Source organism: Nipponia nippon, unplaced genomic scaffold (genome assembly GCF_047370975.1).
Source record: "Nipponia nippon isolate SJK-2023a ecotype South Korea unplaced genomic scaffold, ASM4737097v1 scaffold_5, whole genome shotgun sequence".
Lineage (NCBI taxonomy): Eukaryota > Metazoa > Chordata > Aves > Pelecaniformes > Threskiornithidae > Nipponia > Nipponia nippon.
This window is the reverse complement of record NW_028262369.1, coordinates 23717123-23743786: the sequence shown is the minus strand read 5'-3', so window position 1 is coordinate 23743786 and position 26664 is coordinate 23717123. Positions and strand designations below refer to the sequence as shown.

Genomic DNA, 26664 nt, shown 5'->3' with positions numbered 1-26664 from the left:
CCCTTTGCAAGTACTTCATATATCTTTGTAATTTAAAGAGCCTTTTGCCTTCCTGAGAAGTGGTGTCTGTTTTTTCCATGCAGATAAATTGTGTATTTGTTGCAATACTAGATCATGCAAACTCCAATATCCTGACCACGTTGTCCCCATTTATTTCTTTTATCTCTCTGTTTAATATAATAGGAATAGTGGCTGAAGCAGGGAAACATATGCAGCAGCATAATAGTATATTGTTTAAAGCAGTTGTCTTCCGTTTCCACGGTTTCTCTGTGAAATGTAATTGTCTGCTAATATAACTGGGAAGTATTGTTGCAGGAGTGATCACTAAAGCGTATACTTGTGCTTTTAGTTCACGTTACATCTGTATAGTATTTTTAAAAGAAACTGGATGCAGCCTTAGCTAGTTAAATATCGTTGGTGAGGTATGTTTGCAGAAGTTGTGATAGGCATATTGCCACCAAACGTGGAAACAACTCCATGTAGTGCCAAAACAAGAAACGCCGTGTCCCATGTGTAATGCAGCAACAACAGAATTACAATTGCCTTGTGTAAAGTATCTGGTAATGAAGGCAGATAATGGAATTCTTTGCAAAAGCAGATGCTAACTGGCTCCCCAATGCTAGGCAGAGAACTGAAAAGTGATACCAGCTGGAGGGGAGAAAAAACAGCTGAAAAAGGCATTAAAAAGAAGATGCCTTAGATGCACGTTTATTTAAGCAGTAAATACTTGTTTAAAATAATCTTATGAGATTCTTATTAAGAGGCAAACTGAGAATACGATTGCAATGTTAGAGGAAGTCAGCTGGATGCCCAAAGGATATTTGTATGCAGATTGGATGAGTAACGCAACGACACCGCTGGGAATAACGTGTTATCATTTACACTGCAAGGCTGGCTGCTGAGGACAGCCCTTGGAAGTGTTTAATTGCAGGAGGTGGGGCTTGTGAGAGCCAGAACCTTCTGTTGTTCAGGGAGGAGACAGGATGCCCTGCTAAGGGAGGCTTGATTTTAAAAGCAGGGGTATCTCTTCTTGTCCCCACGTGCACGAACACGTACACGCGTGCTTGTGTCTTCTCTGGTAGCGCTCGATAGCAGTGCCCTCCTGCCAGGCTGGAAGCAGCACTTGGCATGTAGCATCTTCATTGTTTCCTCCATAGTCTCCCACTATTTTACCACTCCAGTCACCTCAGCCCTTTTAAATAGTTGCTTCGTAAATTAATGTGATAATTTAATGAAGCGCTTAGTCCACACAGAGGTTTCCTTCTGTTGTAAGTATGAATTTTTTTCAAACAAAAACATGCAGTGGGAAAAACCCTTTAAAAAAAATACTCTTAACAAATAAAGCAACTTGATGACCCCTGGAGTTGGTTGCTCTTTTTTGCCCAGATAAATTTTTCTTTACCCAAAGAATTGTTTCCACGGGGGGGATTGCTGGCACAGCTGGAGTGCTGAGCTGGGCATCAGCTCACCAGGTTTCCAGTCCTGGCCCAATGCAGGCAGACCAGAAACTTTAGTGGGGCTCCGTCTCATCCCAGGGTATTGCCCTAACTACTAATTTTTAGAGGACTGAAACTTACTTTTAGTTTCAGCCTAGCATGGAACAGGAACATACACATACTTCTGAACAGCTAACATTTTTCCTATGTGAGAAAACACATTTTGTGCTGCTGCAGCAGGAGGAAACACTGCAAAGTTTACAGACTTACTGGCACTGGTAGTCTCAGAAGGCATTTGTCTGCAGACAGAGACTGGAGCGATGTGTCCATGTGCAGTATCACAGAGGTGCTCCTGTATCAGACTCTGATTGGGGAATTTCAAGGAGTTTTACTGACAAGCAAGAAATGAGTTCTGAAGAAGTCTCCAAAGATGTGCAGCTTCATCTGTATGGCGCTTAAGCATGTGTGTTCTTCTTGCCCCTTCACCTCTTTTCTGTGCGTCTGACTACGAGTTGCTAAAAACATGCTTTAGATGTGCGCTTTGCTCCTAGCAAATAAAAGTGAGATGTGTTGTCAATGTAAAACAAACAACAGAAGGAATTGTGGCAAAGCAACGATCAGTCAATAGCATGCCTCCAGAGTACTGATTCTTTGCTTTATCCACAAAAGTGCAGTCACTAAGAAATCCTTTTTCTGCTGATGAACTGTTCGTAATATTCTTACAGCTGGGATACGCTGCAGCTACTTGCTGCACTGAAATGAGTTGTTTGTCTAATTGTGGTGGGCAGAAAATGTCTTAGTGCTTTTCAGGTCTGGACTTTGCTTAATGGGAAAAGAACATTAAACCTCGGCGGTGTGAATAAAACACACGTGGCTGTGTACGTGCTTGTATCTGCTATACTTTCAGAAGCACCGTTTTCAAGACCTTTCCTCACTTGCTGTTTTTCAGCAGGAGGTATCCTGCATACTAAGCAGAAAAAAAACGCTTTCCAAATTCAAGTAGCAAATCACACCTCTAATTACATTTTGACCCCATTAGTTAAGAAATGTATTAAAGAACTATGTAGCTACATGGATTACCATTTAATGCAGGTACATGAATTTTTGACATATAATTGATAGTAACAAATGAGTTTTCTAATTTTTTATGATATTCTGATTTTGTGCAGACCTCTGTAGGGCTTTACAGCTTTCCAGGGATAACATCTCACCCTTAATATACGCCCCCAGGATTTTAGGCTCAGGCTCCAGGCCACCAGGGATTTTGAGCGCAGCAGGAAAATGCCAGCTTGTAAATACAGCGACGGGAGAGCTGGTTCTTGTCCATGTTGCTCTGAGAGTAGATAATGCTCTTGGGTGCATCTGGGGTTGGAGATGGGAGGCTGTTCCCCCTGTCCCAGCAGTCTCTGCTGGAGCACGAGGGGCTGCTGCAGCTGGAACAATTGCTCAGGAAAGACCTTCAGAGAGGACAGCCACTGGGGTGGACACAAGTTTGGCTAAATCACCCTGGGATTCTGCACAGGGGCTGTGGAGGAACACCTCTACTTTACTGTCTTTCTTCTCAGCAGTTTTTATTCACTTTTAGTTGCTTCCCTCTCACCTTCCCCATCTCTTTCCCCTCTTCCTTGTTGTCGTGGTAACATTCGCTACAGTGGTTAAATCATACTATTAAAATATGCTTCCCTGGTAGAATGGTAATAGCTAATATTGATCTAGCTACTGCTGCTGACTCAGGGATATAGTTCAACATATATCTCTTATTTCTCTTCTTAATGCATAATGCAGCAGTTTCTTTCACCTTGGGCTCTGTACTAAAGGTGACATCCAGCCACAGCAAAGTACTTTCACTTGCTTTTTTTAACGTGTGTCCCAGCTGAAGCATCGAATGCAGGTGGTATTATGAAGCTGGCTTTAAAATCTGCAAAGGACAATCAGACAGAAAAAAAATTTCCCTTTCTGTGATTGACCCTCACTAGCAATAGTTATAGACGTTTGCATGCCAGTGGTGAAAAGACATTCAGATTAAACTGTCAGCCTCCACAGACACGCAATGTGCTCCAAATAACTTTGTAAGTATATTGCACTCTGTCACAGAAATGGTTGAAATGTAGATGAAAGACAAATAACTACCTTAATATCAAGTGAGGCTGCATTAAAAATGTAATCAATCATATACATTGTCACTGACATCTGCTTTGAGTACTCATCTGCACAGTAGCACATAATGTTAAGTAGAGCATGGTAAGCATATTCCTGAGTCACCAGAAAGAAGCCAAAGTAAAAGATTCTACCTTGAGATGTGAGTTTGCAGTATGTTTGCAACGTAAGCATTTCAGTTATCCACAGTAGTTAATTAACCAGCTCTAATTTTATGAGAGTTTCCTGAAATTGATAGTTTTTGTAAGGTAAGATTGAGGTGCCTCTGGAATTCCCTTGTTTACCCTCCTTTCAAAAAATTTTTGGTTTAGAACCAGCCTGTTGTACAAATAATTAAAATAGTGCATTTTTAGTGTGAATAGTACTTGAAGCTGATGCTGCATTTTGCTGTGTGAGTGATACAGCCACAGTAAATGGTATTTTAGAGTCTGTGCTGGAAAGACCTCTGTTACCAAAGAGTAAATGCTGAGAAGCCATCAATTTCTAGCTTATTTGTATGTGTTCTTGAACATCTGCATGTAAGTTATTTTACGTTATAACACATTTTATGTTTGATCTTTCTAGAAAAAATCAGGCAAAGATATGCAGATCTACCAGGAGAGTTGCACATTATTGAGCTTGAGAAAGACAAAAATGGACTTGGACTGAGCCTTGCTGGCAACAAGGACCGCTCTCGTATGAGCATCTTTGTAGTTGGTATCAATCCAGATGGACCTGCGGGACGAGATGGAAGGATGCATATTGGCGATGAACTTCTAGAGGTAAGTGTTTCCTTTAACTACTAAGCAGGGTTCATGTGGAGAGAGGGAGAGGCATATGTGAAGCTATCATTTGAACCTTAAATAAAGCCTGCAAATGGAATTAGGTGGCTGAGGCAAGGAGCTGCACTGATTTATGCCAACAGAGAACTTGGCCTTTGGCAGGTAAATGAGTTTTCAGTGAAACAAAAATCATTGGCCTGTGAAAACTAATGTCTTGTCCATGAAGTCTGTGCTCTCAGCATGTTCACGAGCTATGCTTAGGGACGGACTGTTGAAAGGCAGGAAGGGGACAGTAAATCTATCCTTGTAGTGCATATGTGGTTTCACAGGGAAATTCACACCTTACATTAAAAAAAAACCAAAACCCCCTCAAAGTTACCATATGTGTTTTTACAGATGACAGGGATATCCCCAATCCTGAAAATAAAATTTTGTGCTGTAATCTGTTTTGATCTGTTGTAACTTAAAATACTTATTTTCTTTAGTAATGTCTGGCACAAATTCACCCACAAGGCAAGAGAGCTCGTTATCAAGTAGAGTATTTTGTCTTCACTTCTTCTCCTATCTCCTTGCTTCACCTTCAGATTGAAAACGCAGATTTCCTACACTTCACCTGATTTTTGGCTGTTGCAAAATGACACTTTGTTGCAGTACCTGCAGTGGTTCCCCACATCATGATTGCTTCAGTGGTTTAAAAAAATCATCCATCCCTGGGGATCTTTCCTTTAGAGAGAAGCTTTCACTGAAGAGCAGGTATATGCTGACCTACTGCTCTCCATGGGTGGTGATTTTTTGGTCTTTCAGCAACTCTCTGTGCCATCAGAGAACCACCTGTTTTCTCACATTTCTTGACTTGAGAAAGAGGAATTTGACTGCCTGGGGATACCTTGGGAGTACTCAGAATTGTCTAAGCATTTGTCATTATCTAACAGTTATGTAATTATGGGTTTTCAATACACATAGTACAAGAAAGACTTGTTTTGCTGTAATAATAACACCATCTGAAGTTTACTATTTTAAGTGATATTATTTAAGTGATAAATGGTATTGAAGGTCTATCCCATACTGGAGTAGGGTAGGAAAATTACTTTCTCCTTCAAATTTAGGTTCTTTCTGTCCCTGGCACCAAATTCTAATGGTAAAAAAAAAATTAAATTGTCAATTTTGATACTTTTCCACAAAGAAGGATCCACTGAAGTTTTTTTATATCTCATGGGTTATTCCTTGCAGCGTTTGTTTGATCTGATGTTAAGTATTGCTAGCAGTACTTGAAAGATTCTCCATCTGTGATTAATCACATATATCTCAAGGCTTGGGATTTACATGCACGAGCCATGTTATAAGTAGCATTTTCCAAAGTGGCGGTGTTGCCCTAATTCCTCTCCCTGTCAAGTTGGAGATAAAATGATTTTTTCCGTCAGTGGAAGGAAAGTGATGTTCACCATCTCAAAAATGCCAAACTTCAAATAAACTGAAGTTCAAAGAGACTTTAGTAACTACTTCTCTTGTTTACCTTTGCAATCAAATTAAAGGTGTGTCACTAGTGGGCATAAGTGTGATTACTTATACGAGAGGATGTGGTGATCTCATTCTGGTCCCCAGTGAGTGTGTATCCAGTGTCAAAACATCCTGTATTACGAAGGAATGGGTTGTGCATTAGTCATGTACAGACGTCTCATGTTCGCACCAGTGGTCCATTATTCACAGCTCTGTTTTTTTTGTCTTTTAAAAGCATTTCAGTGTTATGTGAATAGCATTGAAATGGAACTAATGGGCATTTACACTGGCAGGTTTTTTTTCCGATAACCATTAGGTTTAATAACTAGGTTATTTCAGTAACCATTAGGAATCCTCATACCTGACAAGTATACAGGTCACTGAGGTAGGAATATCACAGAATCGTTGGGCCTGGAAGGGACCTCCGGAGGTCATCTGCTCCAACCCCCTTGCTCAAGCAGGGCCACCTCAAGCCAGTTGCCCAGTGCTGTGTCCAGACACCTTTTGAATATCTCCAGTATGATTTCATGCTACTTCCGTGCCAGTGATGCAGAGGTCAAGGTGGTCAACTGGCTTTACTTGCAGTGTCTTTTACAACAAAATATGTTAAAAGAGCACTAATGGCAAACTCAAACATTCAGAAGTTAGGAAATGACAGAATCCAGATTGTTTGGTTTTCTCCAGTTAAAGACATAAAATTGAAGACTCGTGAGTATGGTCATCGGTCACAGAAGCGTTTGTCTCTCTCACGGTTTCCTTGCCTCGTTCAGGGACCTGGATGGACAATATTTACAGATGAAGCAATTTGACTTCTCTTCCTTTGGGTAGTGCTTCACTGCATGTAGGTATTTAATTGCTCTGCCTGCAGACTGAGCTGCTGGCCATTGCCCACTGCTCAAATATTTAGTTATTTCGTAGAAAAAAAAGCTATTTAACTTTGCAGCCACTTCATTCATAAGCATTTGAGGCCGTTTTTCCCGGTATTCTCATCTGTCCGTCAGCAAATAGACATGCCACACTCAACCCTCTTCTAACTGCATGTTGCAAGTATATTTGCATCTGCATCTTTCATTACACATCAGGTTTGAATACTATAGCATGTCAGCAAGAGAAGGGATTCACATCTTAGGAAGCCTCTAGCATTTCTGCACTGTCTCAGGGTGCCCCAGTGAATCCTGTTGGTTAGTGTTGCTCCATTAAAACAGTGGATGCTACTTCTGTGTCTGCAGATTATTCTTCATGGCTGTTGATGGGGGGTAAAGTTAACGGGATGGAGACATATATATAGAGAGATATAGATAAATGAATATTACCTCTTCATTTTTCTTTTGAACTGGAGTTTGACTGGATTCAATTGAAGGATATGGGATGGTGCCAGTCTGCCTCAGCTCCTTATTTATAAAGTCATTTGTCACTGTATTAATGATATATCATCTCACTTTTAGCTTCTGCAAACAACAGTAGTCTTTTGGGGGCATGATTCTGGCTCGTTTTCAAAGTCAATCCAGCCTATACATTGAGTGAAATGCAGGTCACATAAGAAAACTGTATCTAATCATTATTTTCTTAATACATATTCTGTGATGTATTTTGGACGGGTATGTTGCTGAAGAAAACAGCTTTTTGAGGGAGAATGTCCTTTCATCCTACTTTCATATGTGGAAGAAAATTACTTGGGTCAGAATTTGGTCCCTGTGCAAAAGAATGTATTTTTAACATGACACAAGTTCTGCTTTTCCGTTCTATTTCCAAGCAAAGAAACCATCTGTGGTGCTCCTGCCTTGTAGTCTTGCTGTTTTAGTGCAGGTGTCTGCACTGCTTCGTATCTTATTAGTTTGGGCTTAGTCCTGTGGCTGATTGTGCCCAGCATGGCCTGCAGCGCGTTCATGTGGTGCTGTACCTGTGCTGTTGAGCCCTGCTGCTCGTGAACTCTGCATGGGTCTGTCCTGTTGGTAGGTTTTATTCACACTGAATAATCCACCCTGTTATTATTATTATTAGTATTACCATCTCTCCATAAGAGAGTCAACTGCATTCTATTAATAAACCAAGCTGTTCAGAGCCCTGTTATGCTAAATTACTGATGTTGGGATTTTCTGCCATCTTCCTGTCCCTGCTTATCGTGCTGAAAATGGGGCAGGAGGTGGAAGGAAACTGCTCGTTTGGATGTTTTGCTCTAAGAGGCCACAGCGCTTCTTTCTCGAAAGAGTGAAAGCTAGTCTTCATAGCCAAGAATCGCTGTGCAAGTTTGCCTGTTGTCCGTTCTGGACTGTTGCATGAGAGGCAATTTTTTTTTCTTTTTTTTATGCTATTTTTGTCATAGCTCAAATCCAGAGGGCTTTTGTGCTAGATGTATTTTTATTGCTATTTTATTATAAAATTCTTAGATAAATATAAGTTATGCTGTAATAATATGATAGATACATCAGTATTTACCCCAAGCCAAATTCATAATGCCACTTCTGTTATATAATGTGGGGGATTGGCATTTTATTCTCAGTTTATTTGTTGTGGGATCGTTATGTTTTTCCTGTGTCAAGACAGCTATTTTGGATTAGGCAAGTGGCACTATCTCTCAAGAGGGAGAGTAATTCGAACGTAGAAAGACAGTGAGGTTTTCACATGAGAAGAGGCATCTTGAATGATTAACTCTAGTGATTTTTATTTTTTTTTTATTCTTTTTTAAACACAATAGTCATAGCTTCTGTTCTTCTTCTCAGATTCATTTAGTGAAGGTAACGTTCAGGGATAGTGTCCTTTTCATCTTTTCATAGGAGGATACAAATACTTTTTTCATGCGCTTTGTATACAGGTTACCAATTAAGGTTAGTGTTGGGTGGTGATTTTTAAAGCTGCAAATAAGGTAAAGCTGTAATCAGAAAGCTGGTTGTGCATGAGGGTGCAGGCTATCTGCAGTGTTCTGTCGTCCTGTCTCTCTTTCCACTGTCTCTAGGTAGGGAACCACAGGGGTCAACTGCCTGCCGAACCAACGGCAAAGCCAAGTTGCAATGCAGGGCAGGAGATTTTTGGAGTTTATGGTCTGTTGATCGCTTTAGATGATGCATATGTTTGAATGTATGCAGGCAATAAATTTGGTGAGGAAAGAAGAATTCACATTCTAATTAATTATTTTTCTTTCCAGTGTTTTCCTCACGCTTTATTATTTGGGGGTATGGTGTATTTTATGGGGTTTCTGTCTATATAATTTGACTGATCAAAAAGTTTTTGAAACCTTTTCCATTGTTTCAGGGAGTCTGTTTGTATCTCGAAATGCTACAATTCCTGTGGTTAGAAGGAAACTAATGCATTGGTACAAAGAAATAATTATTACAGAAAGCTATGCCAGTTCTTTTACTAGCTTTGGGTATCATTTAACTTGCTTTTCATAAAAATCAGATGATAGTAATTTTATGGATTTCCATTACTGCTGCATAGTAAAAACAGTGCTTTTTTTTTTTTAAATATCCATATCTGAAGTTTCTCTTCTGCAAATTAAAGTTTGAGAAGCAAACAATCCTGTAATTTTTTTTCTCTTAATTTAAGAGTTCAGATTTCAGTGATTTTGTACTTTCTGCTGCTTTAGTGTATGAAACTGTAAACCAAAACTTTTGTAGGTGAAGGCAACAGTACATTTGGGATATGTGATAAAATCTGCCATAAAGCAGTGCAGGGTTATGTTAAAGATTGAATTTAAGTGTGCTGACCTGACCTCATACCTGTAGCATGTTTTTATCTTTCTCTGTTTTCTGCTGTCTTTCCAAGAAGTTATGTAAAGAGTTTATGTTTAAAGAAGAGTTGAGGTTGATTTAGATCAGTTTATTTCTTTTGCTTAGTCAAAGTTTTGTTTTTCTTTTCTAATCACTAATGAAAAAAGTAAAGCACAGATTTATAGGTTTTGACTCCCAGAGTGCTATTTGGTTAATCTGTTGTGTTACTTTATTTAATTTGAAAGATTTAAAATGGTGTTCCTTATGAAATCCTAGATGTTCTCTTTTTTTCTTTTATTTAAGTAGACTTTTGTGCTTTGCTCATCATTGTGGTATATGAAGCTAACGGAACATTAATTTACTTTGCAAAGGAAAGTGACCTTTTTTTTTTTTAAAAAAAAAGGAAAAATTAATACTGGTTGTAATAACTATGTGGGACAGTCCAAAACCTTGTGGAGATATATTACTTTGATTATCCTTTCATTTTGGTGTAATTAAATAATTATAACTTACAGACCCAGCTCACAGCTAATTAAATTTTGTATTATTTGATACATCTACTGAATAGGATTAATTTAGTCAGAGTAAAGACTATAAATTTTAATCTAAGGAGTCTGCTGTTTAGAAAAAATTGATGGTAATTTAACTAAATCCAAACAATTTGTAAAGCATACAGTATTCCCAGTGAATAATTTATTTTTAAACTTAGAGAAATTAAGTCAACAAACTCGCTGAAAGTTTCAAGTCCAGCTTGAAGCCAGAATGCAACTGAGCATTCGTTTTTGCCATTGGATTTTTAAATTTAAATTTAAATAAATTTAAATATTTTTAAAATTTAAATAAATAAATAAATATATTTAATAAATTTGATTAACAAAGCATGGCCTAGGATGTTGCTTCTCACCCTGTTTTTGCAGCCATGGCCATTGCAGACAGCACCATATTAAACTCTTATGAACGCTGGTGTGATGCTGTTTCCTCAGTGCTGATCGTTCCATGCCAGCTCAGACTCTCGTATACCTTTCTTGGTTCTCTCTTTGTACCGTAAGCAACTTGCTAGGTAAATGGTTTGCACTTCAGTCTTCATGAATAATCAAGTGTTAGGGGTTTTATTCTTGTCCTTGCATTGTCCTTATTTAACTGATGAATTTGCATGTTGTTTTGACCCATTGAAAATAAGATGGGAATATTGTGAAGTTGCCAGTATGACCAAATAGCCTGTATGACACAAGGCTGTAAGACTTGGCAAGTTATTTCATGACTAAATGAAAAAATCCTCTGAGAACACAAAACCAAAATCCAATACAAACATTTTCAGTAACAAAAAGTCCTTCTATAATCACTAGTAAATTGTTCCTGGGCTCCATTATCATTATTGTTTTAAACAGCATTGGTATATCAAATGTGAATGTAAATATTATGTTGTAAATGAAGAGTGGAAGGAAAAAATTGCAGTATTGAAATGAAGCTGGCTGCTCACTTTGGAATGGTGTGTGTGAACGCTCCAGCTCCAGAGAGGTGCGTTAATCTAATCAAGATGTGTGGAGTGAGAATTTTGACAGAGTTAAATAGCAGATTATTCTGCATGCTTGAAAGCCTCTGGTGCTTGCTTAGATGGCAAGACACAGGACAAGCTGAACCGTGAACCTGAACTAACATCATGACTTCGAATACTATTAATTTCTTTTTCTTCATCTTTAACATTTTGCCTTCTTTTTTGGACAAAATAAAAGATGTTAAATGTAGCTTTTGAATTAGTTTCCATGTTCATGTGCATAGGTATTCAGGTGTAGGTAGATAATTGTTCCTTCATAGAACGTTATCTTGGTGCTTATTCCAGTCTGAGTTGTCAAAGTTGAAGGAAGACAGCTCTAGTAGTCCTGCTCCCTGCTGTCAGGGAAGGATGCTTTCCTTCACCACCTTGTTGAGTGTTTGCTTCAGCTTAGTTTTAAACCTGAAAGTCATCAGGGTACAACTAAGAGACTGCTCAAGGGTTTTGTTAATCTCCTTGACGTAGTCCTTTTTTTCCCATAATATTCAACTCAGCTTTTACTTTCTTTAAATTTATTGTGGTATTCATATCTACCTTATGTTTTGCATATGATCTTCATGATTGTAGTTTGTGCAATGTCTGAGCTGAAAGGCAAGCATCCTCCTAGGATACCTCTGAGGCGGGAGGCATTAATGAAGGGGAGCTGAAGCTCAAGAAACTCAGGGCATTGTGGGCAGGCTGAGGTGGAACATGGTATTAAACACAAGCCCTGCCTGCGAAATGAATGAAATGCTTTAAATATTCCATTTTTACAGTGCAGGTTATTTTTGTGGTATAATACTGAGTATGCTTTTGATTGGCTTGGAAGTAACTACTATATTAATCTCAGAGACGCTGTTGTCCTTGTTGAAGTCCCACTTGCTGAGCATGGCACTGGAGACAGTAAGCGTCTTATTTTCCTCAAACTGGGAAAAGACTTCTAGTTCCTACAGAAAGAAATGTCCTGAAGCTCATGCTGTATTAAAACCAAGCTGTTTCCCTCTGAAAACTGCAGCGTTTACTTGCACACAGCAGAAGTGTCCAAAGTGGTACTTGGTGCCTGTTGTTGTGCTTAGGTGTTTGATCCATCACAGCAAAAGTGATGTGGCATGTTCTTAAATTGTCCTTTGTCTCCATGGCTCTCAGTTCTGTTTCCTTCAGCGGAAGTGAGGAGTCATCACAATCTTAACAGCAAGTTTTCCTAAACTGCCAGTTGCCTGTAGGTAAGGTATAGGAGTGTCTGTCTCAAAATCTGTGCTGTTGTCATATCTATATGACTCTTCTCAGATCAAGTTATTTTCCAAAAATCTGGGAAGAATACTTAAAATCCATTCTATGGATCTGTGAAAAAGAGTAAAAGATTTCTCTCAGTTGTGGTTTACTAATAAGACTAAACTAGCTCTGCATTTGGTTCCTGTTTTATATTGGTCTAGAATAAAACTTGGAATGTTTTGACATTAATATTTTTTCTTTGATAAATTGGAGTCTAAGATGTTGAAAATGTAATATTGTAAAATCCATTCTAAGGCTGCAATTCTGTGATCCATTATGGAGTCAGTATGAGAAGGAGGATGTTCTTAAAAATCAAATTAGGATTTATCCTTTCGAAAGGAATGATAAGAAAGCTGATGAGGAATGGTTAAAGTGTTGCTGCTGAGTTGCAGACTGCCCCCCATTCTCCTCCAGTAGTTGGCTGAGGGAAGGGGCAACAGTCTTGGGCAGTCCAAGGCCAAGCTCAGCAGTGCCTGTCTCCTCTTACGTGCTTATCATATGATGTCTTTCTGCAGCACAACTGTGCCTGAAAGAGGCTTTTAGTACATCAGCTGCTGGTATTTCTGTCTCTACAACACTGTACAGATAGGTGTATCTATCAGTGCAACGTTGATATTCCTGGCTGCAAGAGCCTCAAAAGGTATCCAATTTATATTTTGCAGACCGCATTTTCTTTGAGTCTTGTCTCTTTATCCCACAGTAAATTTGGAAATCTTGGTGGTGTGAATTAAAACAATGCATACTTCTCCACTTACATGAAAATCTTTATTTTCTTTTAACAGATAAACAATCAGATATTGTATGGAAGAAGTCACCAGAATGCTTCTGCAATCATTAAGACTGCCCCATCAAAGGTCAAGCTAGTTTTCATACGGTAAGAACAGTTCTCGTCAAAAGATTTGTTTGCACTTTGTCCTATTACATTACATACCTACATATGTGATTTACATATTTATCCTGTTTTGAAAATGCTGAACTTGCTCAGTTCTCTTTGAAGTGAAATAAACCTTTTCCTTGACTATTTAGCTCAGGTCTGTTGAAGAGTTCTCCTTAACAATGCAAAGAAAATAAGATCTAATGTAATTGAATGCCTGTTTTAGGCGTGTCTGCTGAAGACTTGAGCTGTCCCTCTTGGGTTTGAGAGCACCCTATTAAGAACTTAGAATTGTAGAATCATAGAATCATTTAGGTTGGAAAGGACCTTTAAGATCATCAAGTCCAATCGTTAACCTAGCACTGCCAAGTCCACCACTAAACCATGTCCCTAAGCACCGCATCTACATGTCTTTTAAATACCTCCAGGGCTGGGGACTCAACCACTTCCCTGTGGCCTGTGAAGTTGTTTTTCCTAGTATCCAATCTAAACCTCCCCTGGTGCAACTTGAGGCCATTTCCTCTTGTCCTATTGCTTGTTACTTGGCAGAAGAGACTGACCCCCACCTTGCTACAACCTCCTTTCAGGCAGTTGTAGAGAGAGATAAGGTCTCCCCTCAGCCTCCTCTTCTCCAGGCGAAGCAACCCCAGTTCCCTCAGCCGCTCCTCGTAAGACTTGTGCTCTAGACCCTTCACCAGCTTCATTGCCCTTCTTTGGACACGCTCCAGCACCTTGATGTCCTTCTTGTAGTGAGGGGCCCAAAACTGAACACAGTATTTGAGGTGCGGCCTCACCAGTGCCGAGTACAGGGGGACGATCACCTCCCTGGTCCTGCTGGCCACACTATTCTTGATACAAGCCAGGATGCTGTTGGCCTTCTTGGCCACCTGGGCACACTGCTGACTCATATTCAGCTGACTGTCGACCAACACCCCCACATGCTTTTTTGCCAGGCAGCTCTCCAGCCACTCCTCCCCAAGCCTGTAGCGTTGCATGGAGTTGTTGTGACCCAAGCGCAGGACCCAGCACTGAGCCTTGTTGAACCTCATACAATTGGCCTCGGCCCATCAATCCAGCCTGTCCAGGTCCCTCTGTAGAATCTTCCTGCCCTCCAGCAGATCAACACTCCTGGCCAACTTGGTGTCATCTGCAAACTTACTGAGGGTGCACTCGATCCCCTTGTCTAGATCATTGATAAAGATCATTAAACAGAATTGGCCCGAACACTGAGTGCTGGGGAACACCACTTGTGACCGGCCGCCAACTGGATTTAACTCCATTCGCCACTTCCCCTAGAACTTACTGAAGTGCTTTAGGTTGGTTCTGCCAGCACAAAGGCGGGGTGGGCAGCTTGCTTCACCCAGACGGCCAGCAGGAGGTGAAAACAATGCAGAGGCTTGGGGCTGGAGAGGGAGCTGCTGTGAGGAGAGCAAGCAAGTATGGATGGAGTAAGTGGAGCATTGGCTGGGCAGATGTGTGAAGGATAGCTTTGTATAGGCATCAAAATAGGATCTAAAAAGTGAGCTAGGGCTTATTTGTACAGAGGGGGAACCTGACTTTGACAAGGAGAACTGGGATGGCTTTTGTGGGAGGGAATATGCTAAAACAACCTTTCATCTGCATAAGCGCATCTTTTCTCTTACTCGAAGCATGACAATTTTTTCTCTTAGTCTGTATATGAGTTAAGGACACGTGCATGCATTCACTCTGTAGTTCAGGAAGTGTTACTCTTATGACCCTGGGCGGGAGGTCTGGGAAGAAGCTACCCCTTTCCCAGAACTCATATACACTTTAATATATCGGAATTTCATAAATGCATCCATTCCAGCTGTGACTTTCGTTGGGCACTTATCCCCATGCCATTTTATAATGTGATCTTCTCACCAACATATACATGATACTTGATACTGTTTTATATTCTTCGCTCATACACAGCTTACCTGTAAACAATGTAATAATCTGTGGGTGAATGCATATAAATGTGTACATTTACTCGCATGGCTCTGTCTGGTACAGCATACACAGAAATGATGGAAGAGCAGCATTAGCACAGTGAAGAATGAGTTGCTATACTTGGCAGCACAGAGGATCTGGAGGAGATTAATGATCTTGCCTGCAGCTCCCGTGTTACTTTCCCCAGCTATTGAAAATTAAACGTCATGTACAACAACTCACTCACCATTACTTAATTGCATGTGGAAAATGTGTCTGGTTGGAAGCTCCAGAAGCAGAACCACAATTTATGAAACCAAAACCCAGGGCTGGGTTTAGTAGTGCCAGGCAGAGTGGAGAGCACGAGCTTCTTGCAGCCTGCCCTGCTGCACCGAGCACTGCGGCTGGCCATGGAGCACTTCGCTCCGCAGAGCTGCAACAAAGGGTGTATGTTAGCTCAAGTCGCCCATGGATTGGAAATCCTTGGTGCATATTTTGTGTCGCGTTTAAGACATAAAGGCCATGTAAGTTTTTAGCCATAATTCCCCTTTTCAGATTGTCTGTGCAGAAGTGAATTTCAAGGCAAAAAGTTGTCTTAATGATTATAGTTAGTAGATATTGGAAATACCATTGTATAAATCTTGTCTCTAGAGCTTTTTAAAAAAAAAAAGTTTCCATTTTTACATGCTGCTGCTGAGGTTGTAAACTTATGTCTTCACACTTCCCAAGAGCACATATCTTGTCACTGCTCTCAGCCTTGCATTAGAGTATGGTGACAACTGATGGGTCTGTTCGCTTGACCTGAGCAGCCGTTCAAACAGCAATTGAAAGAAATTTTCTCACTGAGAGAATGTCATTAGTAACGAGAGCACTGGCTTTAACACAGAGAGAAAACTAATGTTGCCTTTTTTTTACATATATGGTCAACTTCTCATAGTAAAGGGGTGTTTCAAAATTTTAGCAAAGCCAAATCAGGCTCTCTCTTATAGGTGAATTTTAAGGAGAAACAAGAATAATTCTGTTTTCTTATGCAAAAAATATTCCATGAGCCCATTCTCTCTTGGTGCTTCCAGTTCCTATACCTTAGACCACAAAACCAGTGGATGTGATTGACTGAAAACATGAGCCAAAAGACTGCTGGCACAGAAGTCTTGTCTGTGGTGCAGTTTGGTAGGAAAAATTTTTGCTTGCTTTATCAACTTATTTCAAAATTGTAATATAAAATGGAGGTATTGAAATGCCACTACTTAATGCATTGTGGTGCCAGCTGTAGTAAATAAGAGCAGCAACAGGCATCTTGAATCTCCATCCATCTCTCGTACATGCATGTGCAGTAGCTTTTCCAGCTGCGAACAAAGTGCTGAGTGTAGCAGGCTCAGCTCTCCTGGTAGGTTTGCTGCTTGGCTGATTTCAGATGTGTTCCTCTGGGCTCTAATGATGTGGAAAGAGCAGGATACCGTTACATTTGTTATGCTTTGAAAATGAGGAGGAGCCAGTTGCAACAGAAATACTACTTTCTTCCTCCTGAGTGCTCTTACCCATGCAACTTCTTTTCAAGGTAGAAGGCCCATAGCATAACATAGCCAAAACACATCCTGGAGCACACAGTAAGAAGAGGCCACAGCTCACTGTAGCAAAATAACGTGTACTGCAGGAGTTATGAGAGAAATAAATGGTTTTGGTCTTCATGTGCATGAAGATATTAATATTCTAATTTCACCAGTGAAAGACCTGAGTAGGTTATAGTTTTCCAGAAACATGTCATTCTGCAGCCCAAAAAGTTCCTGCATGCCTGACTGAGCTGACCTAGGACGTAAAAGCGAAACTGGTGAGACTCTTGGACTATTACTAAAAAGTGTCCTCTTTGATATCCTGAGGCCTTATTTTCCTCAGATGAAGGATGCTCGGTGATAAGCATGCTGCTTTTCACTTTGAAGCAGGAAACAGCATCAAGGTTTTCCTATTTCTGGTGTTTTGGTTCATGTGCAGGGCAGGGGGATGTTTCCGTAAACTCTTTAATCAGTTACAAAAGCCCAGAAATTCCTGGGCACGGAAAAGCCTTTCTGTGAGAATTGTAATAACTATCATTAAATAACTTGAATTTTGTTGCACCCACATTTATTTTTTCTAGGAAAAAATACAGAATAGAAGGCGTCCTCAGCCTTTTTGACTTTTTACTAAAATCCTAACTTACTGTCTGCACTATAAAAATCTGTTCACGCTTTTTTTATACCCAAGTAGTGTTACAATTGCATTTCCACCCTTTCTTGCAGTTTTTGCTGATGACACATAGTGCAGTAAGTGCTGTGAGAATCATAGACGTCCCCTTATATTTGAAGGCTTCTCGCTCTGGTTATAAGCATCTTTTCCTCAATTAAATTGACGATGATTATTTAAAACAGTTGATTTTGGCCAGATTCCAAAATATAGGTCTTAACACAGCACTGTTTCCCAGTGGCCTCATTAATTACATGAGCTTGTAATAGCATCTAAAAGATTTGCAGTTATAGTGTCACTTTGCTTTTTTTTTTTTTTTTTTTTTAGATTCAGGGCATCTTGTGCTTCATAGCCTTCTACAGTAACAAATTTGAAGGCATTTAACCTGCTCACCCAGTTTAACAAACAAACAAACCAATTGCCCAAGCACGGCAAGATTTTCCTGAGATGAAATGGCTTGGTCTGAGTGCTTCCTTTGATGAGTGTCCAGTCGTGTTTTATCTAACCTCAAAGTCTTACAGCTGCTGCATTAACTTCCAAGCTACTGTAGCAAATATGGGTTGTATTTTTGATTTCTGAATATCAGAAATAAATAATAATTTGACTGCAGCTTTCCAAGGCATATAAAGGAGTCTTTCTATGGAAGTGCCTAGTGGAAGTCAGTAATAGGGCATGTAAAGGTCTTGGCTGCCCTTTGAAATTCTTGATCTGAGTCTCCAACAACAGGAATTAGCCAGGTAGTTATCTGAGAAAGGGACTTGTTTCTTGTAGGAGTCTCTGTGCCCTAATTCCCAAAATAGAATGGGTTTTGTATCCACTGTGGTTTTTGTTCAGGCATTGTAAGTCCGTCCTTTTAAGATGCATAATAAAACAATATAATTAGATTTTACATCTGTAGTAGGAAATCCAGCTTATATCAGAATGCTCTTTTACAGAGAGAATTTTATGATTCAGCAAATTCAATGTTTTTTTCCATGCTCAATTAACTGCCTTTAATCTGTTTTGGTGCTTCAGTGTTGGTATAATAAGCAGATCAAATATAGTTTGAATGCTTGAATCAAAGTGAATGCCACTGATTTCAAACCATCATCCCATTGTGTTCAGTTCTGTGATTCATTCTTTGGTATACCTTTATTCTTTAAAAGAAAATTGTCTTTTGCTGTGATGAAAAATAAGAAATGCTTTAAGAATAAAGTATGGTAGGATTTTGCTTATTTAAATACCATCTGTTAGCTGTCCAGAGTTGTCCTCCCACACTGCAGTCATTCGTTCTGTTATCATTGCTTCCTGGTGATGGGACTGTAGCTTCTCAGTGAAGCCCACAAATCTCTGTCACCTAACCCCTCCTTCCGTTTCTAGGTGTAATTGTAAAGACTAATCTCTTGTTATGTATGGTGATATGCAAAGGAGAGACAACCTTATAGTCTGAGGACTGGTAAAGTCAGGGCAGTGGCTAGGCTGTCCAGTTGTTGGTGCTGTTTAACGCTTTCCATTGCTGTGACTTTGTCACTGAGTCTTTGCTCTTCTTTTAGAGCCCCTATAAAAGTAACATTGTATGTTGTATGCTAGAGTCTCAAATATTGTCATGCTTTAGAAATTATTTTTGCTTTAAGTTTGTTCAAGCTTACATAATTGGTCATATCTTAATAGTGTAAACTGTTTTTACTTGCTTTGATTGTTTAGGTTCTTTCATGTGGGAAAGCTTTAAAAACAAGCTCTTGTCAGACACTGTGTGTGCAAGTTTGAACTTTTCCTGTTTTCTTCAGGGCTGTTTCCTTCTTGCTGTCATAAACATGTGGGAACAAGCGCACGGTTAAGGAAGTTAAGTAATTTGGGCTCTTTCAAACCTTTGATGACCTAAGCTGCAGTTTATATGAACATTAGTTGTTCATTTAAAATATCTGTATGCATTTGGCTCTCACGTAGTTAGGAGTGGATGGAGGGGAAATGGAGAACAAGACTGTTCTTGCTGTTAGCAGGAGAGATTTTTCAAGAAGATGCACAATACAAAGGTCTTGCCTTAACCCAGCTGAAGGAAAAATTCAGTGCGCCTTTTCAGTGTGCAACTTTTCTGCAGCTCCTCTTTTCCAAAGGAGTGTCTAGAGGAAAACAAAGATGAGAAAATATGAGATCCTGACCTGATTTTTCTTCTTTTTGACAAACAGGATGAGGGCAGTATAGGTTTTCAATAATCTGCAGGACTTTATGCCCTGGTGTCACAACCAGTGGGAGTCCTAAGGGTTACTGGGCAAACATTGTTCATAGAATCATAAAATGGTTTGGGATGGAAGGGACCTTTAAAGGTCATCTAGTCCGTCCCCCCTGCAATTGGCAGGGACATCTATAACTACATCAGGTTCCTCAGAGCCCCATCCAGCCTGTCCTTGAATGTTTCCAAGGATGGGGCATGTACCACCTCTCTGGGCAACCCATTGCAGTGTTTCACTACCCTCATTGTAAAAAATTTCTTCCTTATATCTAGTCTGAATCTACCCTCTTTTAACTTAAAACCCCTTGTCCTATCGCTATTGGCCCTGCTAAAAGGTCTGTCACCATCTTTCTTATGAGCCCCCTTTAAGTATTGAAAGGCTGCAATAAGGTCTCCCCGCAGCCTTCTCTTCTCCAGGCTGAACAACCCCCAGCTCTTTCAGACTTTCCTCATAGCAGAGGTGCTCCATCCCTCTGATCATTTTTGTGGCCCACCTCTGGACCCGCTCCAACAGGTCTATGTCCTTCTTGTACTGAGGACCCCAGAGCTGGACGCAGTACTCCAGGTGGGGTCTCACCAGAGCAGAGCAGAGGGGCAGAATCACCTCCCTCGACCTGCTGGCCATGCCTCTTTTGATGCAGCCCAGGATACAGTTGGCTTTCTGGGCTGCGAGAGCACGTTGCCGGCTCATGTCCAGCTTTTCGTCTATCAGTACCCCCAAGTCCTTCTCCTCAGGGCTGCTCTCAATCCCTTTATCCCCCAGCCTGTACTGATACCAGGGATTGCCCTGACCCAAGTGCAGGACCTTGCACTTGTCCTTGTTGAACCTGATGAGGTTCACACAGGCCCATTTCTCCAGCTTGTCCAGGTCCCTCTGGATGGCATCCCATCCCTCAGGCATGTCAACTGCACTGCTCAGCTTGGTGTCATCTGCAAACTTGCTGAGGGTGCACTCGATCCCGCTATGTCATTGATGAAGATATTGAACAGCACTGGCCCCAGTACAGACCCCTGAGGGACACCACTCGTCACTGATCTCCATCGGGACATCGAGCCATTGACCACTACCCTCTGGATGCGACCATCCAGCCAATTCCTTATCCACTGAACAGTCCACCCATAAAATCCATATCCTTTCAATTTAGAGAGAAGGATATTGTGGGGGACCATGTCATAGGCCTTACAGAAATCCAGATAGATGACATCCATAGCTCTTCCCTCATTCACTGATGCAGTCACTCCATCATAGAAGGCCACTAGGTTGGTCAGGCAGGACTTGCCCTTGGTGAAGCCGTGCTGGCTGTCTCGAATTTGCCTCCCTGTGCTCCATGTGCCTAAGCATAGCTTCTAGGAGGATCTGTTCCATGATCTTCCCAGGCACAGAGGTGAGGCTGACACGTCGGTAGTTCCCAGGGTCATCCTCCTTACTCTTTTTAAAAATGGCTGCAATATTTCCCTTTTTCCAATCCCCAGGGACTTCACCTGACTGCCATGACTTTTTAAATATCGTGGTGAGTGGCTTGGCAACTACATCAGCCAATTCCCTCAGGACTCTGGGATGCATCTCATTGGGACCCAACGTACATAAGTACATTCAGGTTCCTCAGGTGGTCACGAACCTGATCTTCTCTTGCAGTGGGAGGACCTCTGCCCCCCTGATCCCCATCAAATGGCCCATTGACTCGGAAGGTGTGAGGAGAAAGCCTTCTCTTGCTCTCCAGATCTGTTCCAACTAAGATGTCATGCAACTGCATACAAGCTGTTGGGTTTTTCTCCTCATTCTTGACGTACTTTGTATTCCCAAAAAGCATCCACAACGCCTTACAAAGCTGTTGTCAAATGATCTTTTAGTGTTGATGATGTGTGTAGTTGCAGATAGTTTGGCAGGAGGTTCATCTCCCTTAGTTTAGACATCTAGAGGTCATCTGGACTTCTGTGATTACTGAACAGTTGTCAAGAACCTCCAAAGAGCAATTCAGTTCATCCTGTCCTAAATTAGGTCATTTAGGTGCTGGGATGAATTGCCCTTATAAGTGGAGCTGGTTTGGGATTTGTCTTGATTTTGCACTGATCATAGAAGAAGTTTGGACACTATCTTAGACAAGATGCCCTGCTTTAGACAGGTAATGAATCTTATGCAGCATACTCAACAAATATTTTCTTAGCATTGCGTGACAGTGAGATTATACCATCACAAACCTGAGAGACGTAAGAGTAAGTCAAATGGAAAACAGCAAATGTCCTCAAAGGAAGGCAGGGAACCTGAATTCAAGAATTACAAGTCTGAGGTTGATGAGCAAATGAAAAAAAAACAAACAAACAACTGAATTGGGCTGAGGCTGTGACTTCTGGTTATCATCTTTAGAAAGATAACTTTCTGAATGCTTCATAGACCATTCCAGCTGTGTGAGACATTCATCCAAAGTGCCAGCGACAGCTTTCTGATAAGTGCAGCACAGTGTTGCAGGGCAGCTTAGCTGACGCCTTACAGCACACAACTTTAACTTCCCTTCAGGCTTATTTTTCTGCCGCGTGGAATGAGTATTCCCTTTAGATTTATATTTGCATATTGCTCTCTTAAGGTTTTTTTTTTCGTGCCAGTTGTTTATGGTAGTTAATTATTAGTCAATAATAACTGTATTTGTCTTCACTTAAGCTGCACATCTCCCCCTTCATCAGAAGTGCAGTTGTTAGACGGAGCAAAATATCAGAAGTTCTTCTCTTTGGTCAGTGAGAAAGGATGGGGACTGTCCAGGGGTCCTATTTAGGCTCGAAAGGAAGTAAAATGTAGTAAAGTATGGCAATCTAATCAAATAAATCTGAAAGGGTATGAGCTTTTCTAAACTCTAAAGAGTGTTTGCCACTTACATATTGCTTTGATCTTCCTTCCTGTGACCCTTTGCGATGAGGGAAGCTTCTTGTTTCTTCAGTATCGAGCTATAGTTAGTGACATTGGTACAAGCAATAGGCCCTCTAACCTCCAAGCAGATCTAATTCCCATTTTCACTCAGAAACTCATCCTGAGTGGTTAGAAGCAATAAAAGCATTTGTGGGAGGGGTGATGAATTCCTTCCCTATTCAGTTTATATGTAACTGATGAAATATAAACACCTCTCTGGCACAGGAGCTCAGCAAGGAGGTGGCTGCCGTCCCAGCATCTTATACAAACCAGTATGAGAGCTGGAACAAGAGTGATGGATGTTTATCATTTCTGCAGATAATGGAGGGGGAGCGTCTGAGCCTCCCTGCTGTATAATTTGCATTGTATGTTGCTTTGACCCTGTGAGTATGAAGCTGTGTCTTGACTGTGAAGGGCTTAGACATCTTAACCTCGAGCAATACTGAGCACTGGTAACTGAGAACAGCTTTCTTGGAGGTGGTTATGTAGCAACTATTGGCAAATAAATCGAATGTTCATTTGCAGTCACTGTAATTTGAATATGATGTTCAGACTTCTAAGCTATCTGCTCCAGCATCAAAAGAAAAATGATTGCTTCTTTTAGTTATAAATAAATTCCTGTTTTAGTTGAGGACACTTGTGGAAGTGGAGAGCAGAAAGAGCAATTTATTATTAGATCTGTCACTTTAAAATATGTTCTCACTTTGATTCTGCTTTGAAGCATTCTCCTTTGAAGCAGCATTAAAGTATTTAAATATGTACGAGTCCTAGCAGGGGGAGATTACAAGTTGTGACACTTTGTAACCTTGGGGTTTTTTATTTTTTGCATTTTTTTCCTAGGGAATTACTGTAAGTGTTTTTTTATTGCTTGGAATAAAAATGGCCATCCATTTAAAACTGCATAAAAATGTTTGCCCAGTGATTGGAAAAAAAATCTTGTGTAATATATATATGAAGTAGAAACTAATTTGTATAATTAATTACACCCCACTTTATCATGCAGATCATGAAGCTTCTGTCTAGCAATTTTTAGAATTATATTTCTTAAAAAAGTTTATACGTACCTTGTTGTTTTCAAGTTCGCTCCTAATTGCAAGGTATGCAGCATGCATTGTAAGCTACAGAAGTGTTGTTAGTTTTCATGCTGTTTGTGCTTCATATAAATTATTGTCAGAAGAATTTCTACAGTCAAGTAAAAGTTGCTGGGACTCTTAGACACCTTACACTTGCAGATTTATTCTTAGAGGTTAGAAAAGCAACGTAATTAGATTGATGTCTCATGAAGATAAGAGGAGGAAAAATGTCATTGCCTAATATGCTTTACAGAGTAAAATGCACTTGGAAATTGTGAAACGCTTATGAAATTCATGGGCTTGATTCTGTGCATTCCTCAGATTTCTGTCTTGGCCCTGTGCACACATGTTTCTGCATCACAAGCCACTCTGGTTCTGATCTTAGCATGGTTTCTGACTCCTGCAAGGCTTTGAGCAGGGCCAAGAGGAGAGGCTGGGAGCGAGTACAAAAATGAGCAGCACAAAACCAATTCCTTTGAATTGTATGGCTGTTTGGTTGAAGATAAGTAAATGAATTCACCAACCTTTGCCTGCAGGATTTATCATTTCAAATGACTGTGACTGAATTTCCCATATGCTGCGCTGCTGAGAGCAGTGTTGTCTTTCAGTGATCATAACATGCTAGCTTCATGTGTTTAACTCTTGAGGGATAAAATTGAGCTTTTGTCTTCCAGGCACTTCTATAAAATGTTTTTAAACTCATGCTAGTCTAATATTTTATTCCAGAAGTTAAAGAGGAAAAAATTGTGCTTGTGTGACAGTGACTTGGAAGGTAGATAAAACCAGAAATCAAATCCAGAAGACCCACTGCATGAGAAGTCATTTCCTTTCATCTCAAGTTCTGTATCTGCAAAGTAGCAGTGTTACTGATTCCTTCTCTCTCTTGTTTTGGTGAGCAGAGGCTCTGTAGCAGTACTGAATTTTTAGCAAAATGGGGTTTACATCATGTTCCTGGTTTCTGTTCACCCCAAAAACAAAGAGGCACATCAGTACAGTTTTTGAAGCAAAATTTGGAGTCTTTTTTTAATATGTCTCAGATTTGCCTTAAACAATATCACTGAAATCTTACTTTACTTGGTTAGGTTTTACAGAGGCCAAAAAAATGCAGAGCTAATTCCACAAACCAAATAATTTTAAATGGCAGTTGTGGAAATACATTAGCAAGACAGAATGCTATTTAATAAAAAAAAGGCTTTTGAAAGATAGAAAGTAATCAGATGTTGACTTAGGAATGCATTTTAAAGAGGACAGAGGAAAAGATGCCATACGTAATAAGCATCTTTGAAAAATAATGCTTTATGTATAGGGGGAATCAATGTTCATCGGGTTTTTTTTCTCCTTACATTTTGTAAATGTTCTTCCAAGTTTTTACACTGAATCTTTTAGAAAAGACCACAGCAAATATGAACAAAAAAGAAAGAGCAATCTATTGTAGTAGAACAGGTATTATATTTCAGTAACTTGAATGTTAGACTACAAACAAGCAGTTTACAAATGTAGACACTATTAGTAGAGGCTAACAAAGTATTAGCACATCTCTTGATGTGTAGGGACCATATACTCCAACTGCATGTTCTGATAATCCACACAAAATTAGATTTCCAAAGAATGTGATGTTGGTATGTCCCAAATGAAACTACTGTGGTCCCAAGAAGGGATGTAATCTGTTTGCTAGCAAAGAACAAAAGCAAAAATGAAATGCTTTTCTAAGCTCTAACTTCTGGTAAGAAACAGTTACCTTTCATGCTAGGAAGAGTATTTTCTCAATGGGCAAAACCAACTCAAAAGAAAAGTTTGGCCATTATGGTTTAGTGTGTAATATGTTGTTGTTTGTTTGTTTTGCAGAAGTGAAGATGCAGTCAATCAGATGGCTGTTACTCCTTTCCCATTACCTTCCAGCTCCCACTCTTCTATTGAGGTAAGGTTTGTGGGTTGTTTGTTTTTTTTAATTAGGGATTGCTGTATTAGATAGATTAATCATAATTAGCAGTTCATTATAAATCTGAACACCTTGTCTAATTAAACCCTAAATCATAAAATGCATTGGGTAGGAACTTGACGTAATAGGCATCTTTTCCCCATCCTTTTTTTATTGATTTCATCGTTACTGAAAGGGCTCGCATCGCGTTAATAACAGGTATTAAAACAGGTTATTACTGTACACGAGGAAGAAAAATCTCCAAATGAAAACCTTGCCATCTCCTATCCTGCTCCTTTTTCAGCTAGTTAGAGTAGTCCTGGTGAGGATCTTTTGCCTGGAACATGGATATCCTCCTGCAGAAGAGAAATGAGCATTTTTCAGGCGAAAGCTCCCACCTTCTAAGTTCTTTTTCCCCCAGAATACCCTCCCATCAGCATCTCTAAAAACAAAGTAGGGATGACCAGCAACTAGCTACGGTAAAAGAGGTCACTGTGTACATGGTTTGCATTACGAGAGTCCCTTGAGACAATCCCAGCCTGAGAGCCCTGGTCCACCACTTTGTCCTGTGCCACAGCATCGGACTCTCATTCCTACTGATTTTCTTCCTGGAGGAGCAGACGAGGGCTGTTTAAGCAGTGAGCTGTAGTACACAGTGTTGTAGCATACGATCTTCCAGTGCAAAAACTTCCTTTGTGTGGTAATCTTACCAGTGTTTTTCTTTGTTATAGTTGCTATCTTAGCCCCAGTGTAGACTGATTGCTCTCTTGTGCACCATGAATCCTTGCAGTGTCACCACATTGTTATCGTTTTGACATCTCAATATGGTGTAACTAAATTTTCTGGATAAAGTACATGGTTAGCCTTGTTGTTGCTTTTTAATTCTATTTCTATTTGAGCTAATAAAGCAAAATATGTTTTATAATTCAATTGGGGTTTGGTCTTGCCTTGAATTGATAAATTCATGTGCATTGAACTCCTGGTATTTCAATAAGCATTACTGTGATCCCGCAGCACTGGTCCACACTAGGTAGCGCTGCATGAATCTCCTGTTTGCACGCTTGCTGATGCTTTCCAGATTATATTACCACTGATGGCTACTTTCATACAGGCGTAGTGCTGTACAGTGCAAGGGCTGCTTAGTTTTTGTTTGGATCTGTGTCATTTTTGGACAGCGCTTT

At 40.2% G+C, this 26664-nt stretch overlaps 1 protein-coding gene across 9 annotated transcripts in view; it reads left to right on the top strand.

The window, feature by feature from the left end:
• The window catches only part of PATJ (PATJ crumbs cell polarity complex component), a 162758-nt gene that overhangs the window by 92528 nt on the left and 43566 nt on the right, over positions 1 to 26664 (top strand). For all 9 annotated transcript variants that reach the window (XM_087734682.1, XM_087734680.1, XM_087734676.1 and 6 more), the window contains 3 exons: positions 4158 to 4354; positions 13144 to 13235; positions 25411 to 25483. In XM_087734682.1, the coding sequence (XP_087590808.1) occupies positions 4158 to 4354; positions 13144 to 13235; positions 25411 to 25483 (362 nt within the window). The remainder of the gene's footprint in view (positions 1 to 4157; positions 4355 to 13143; positions 13236 to 25410; positions 25484 to 26664) is intronic.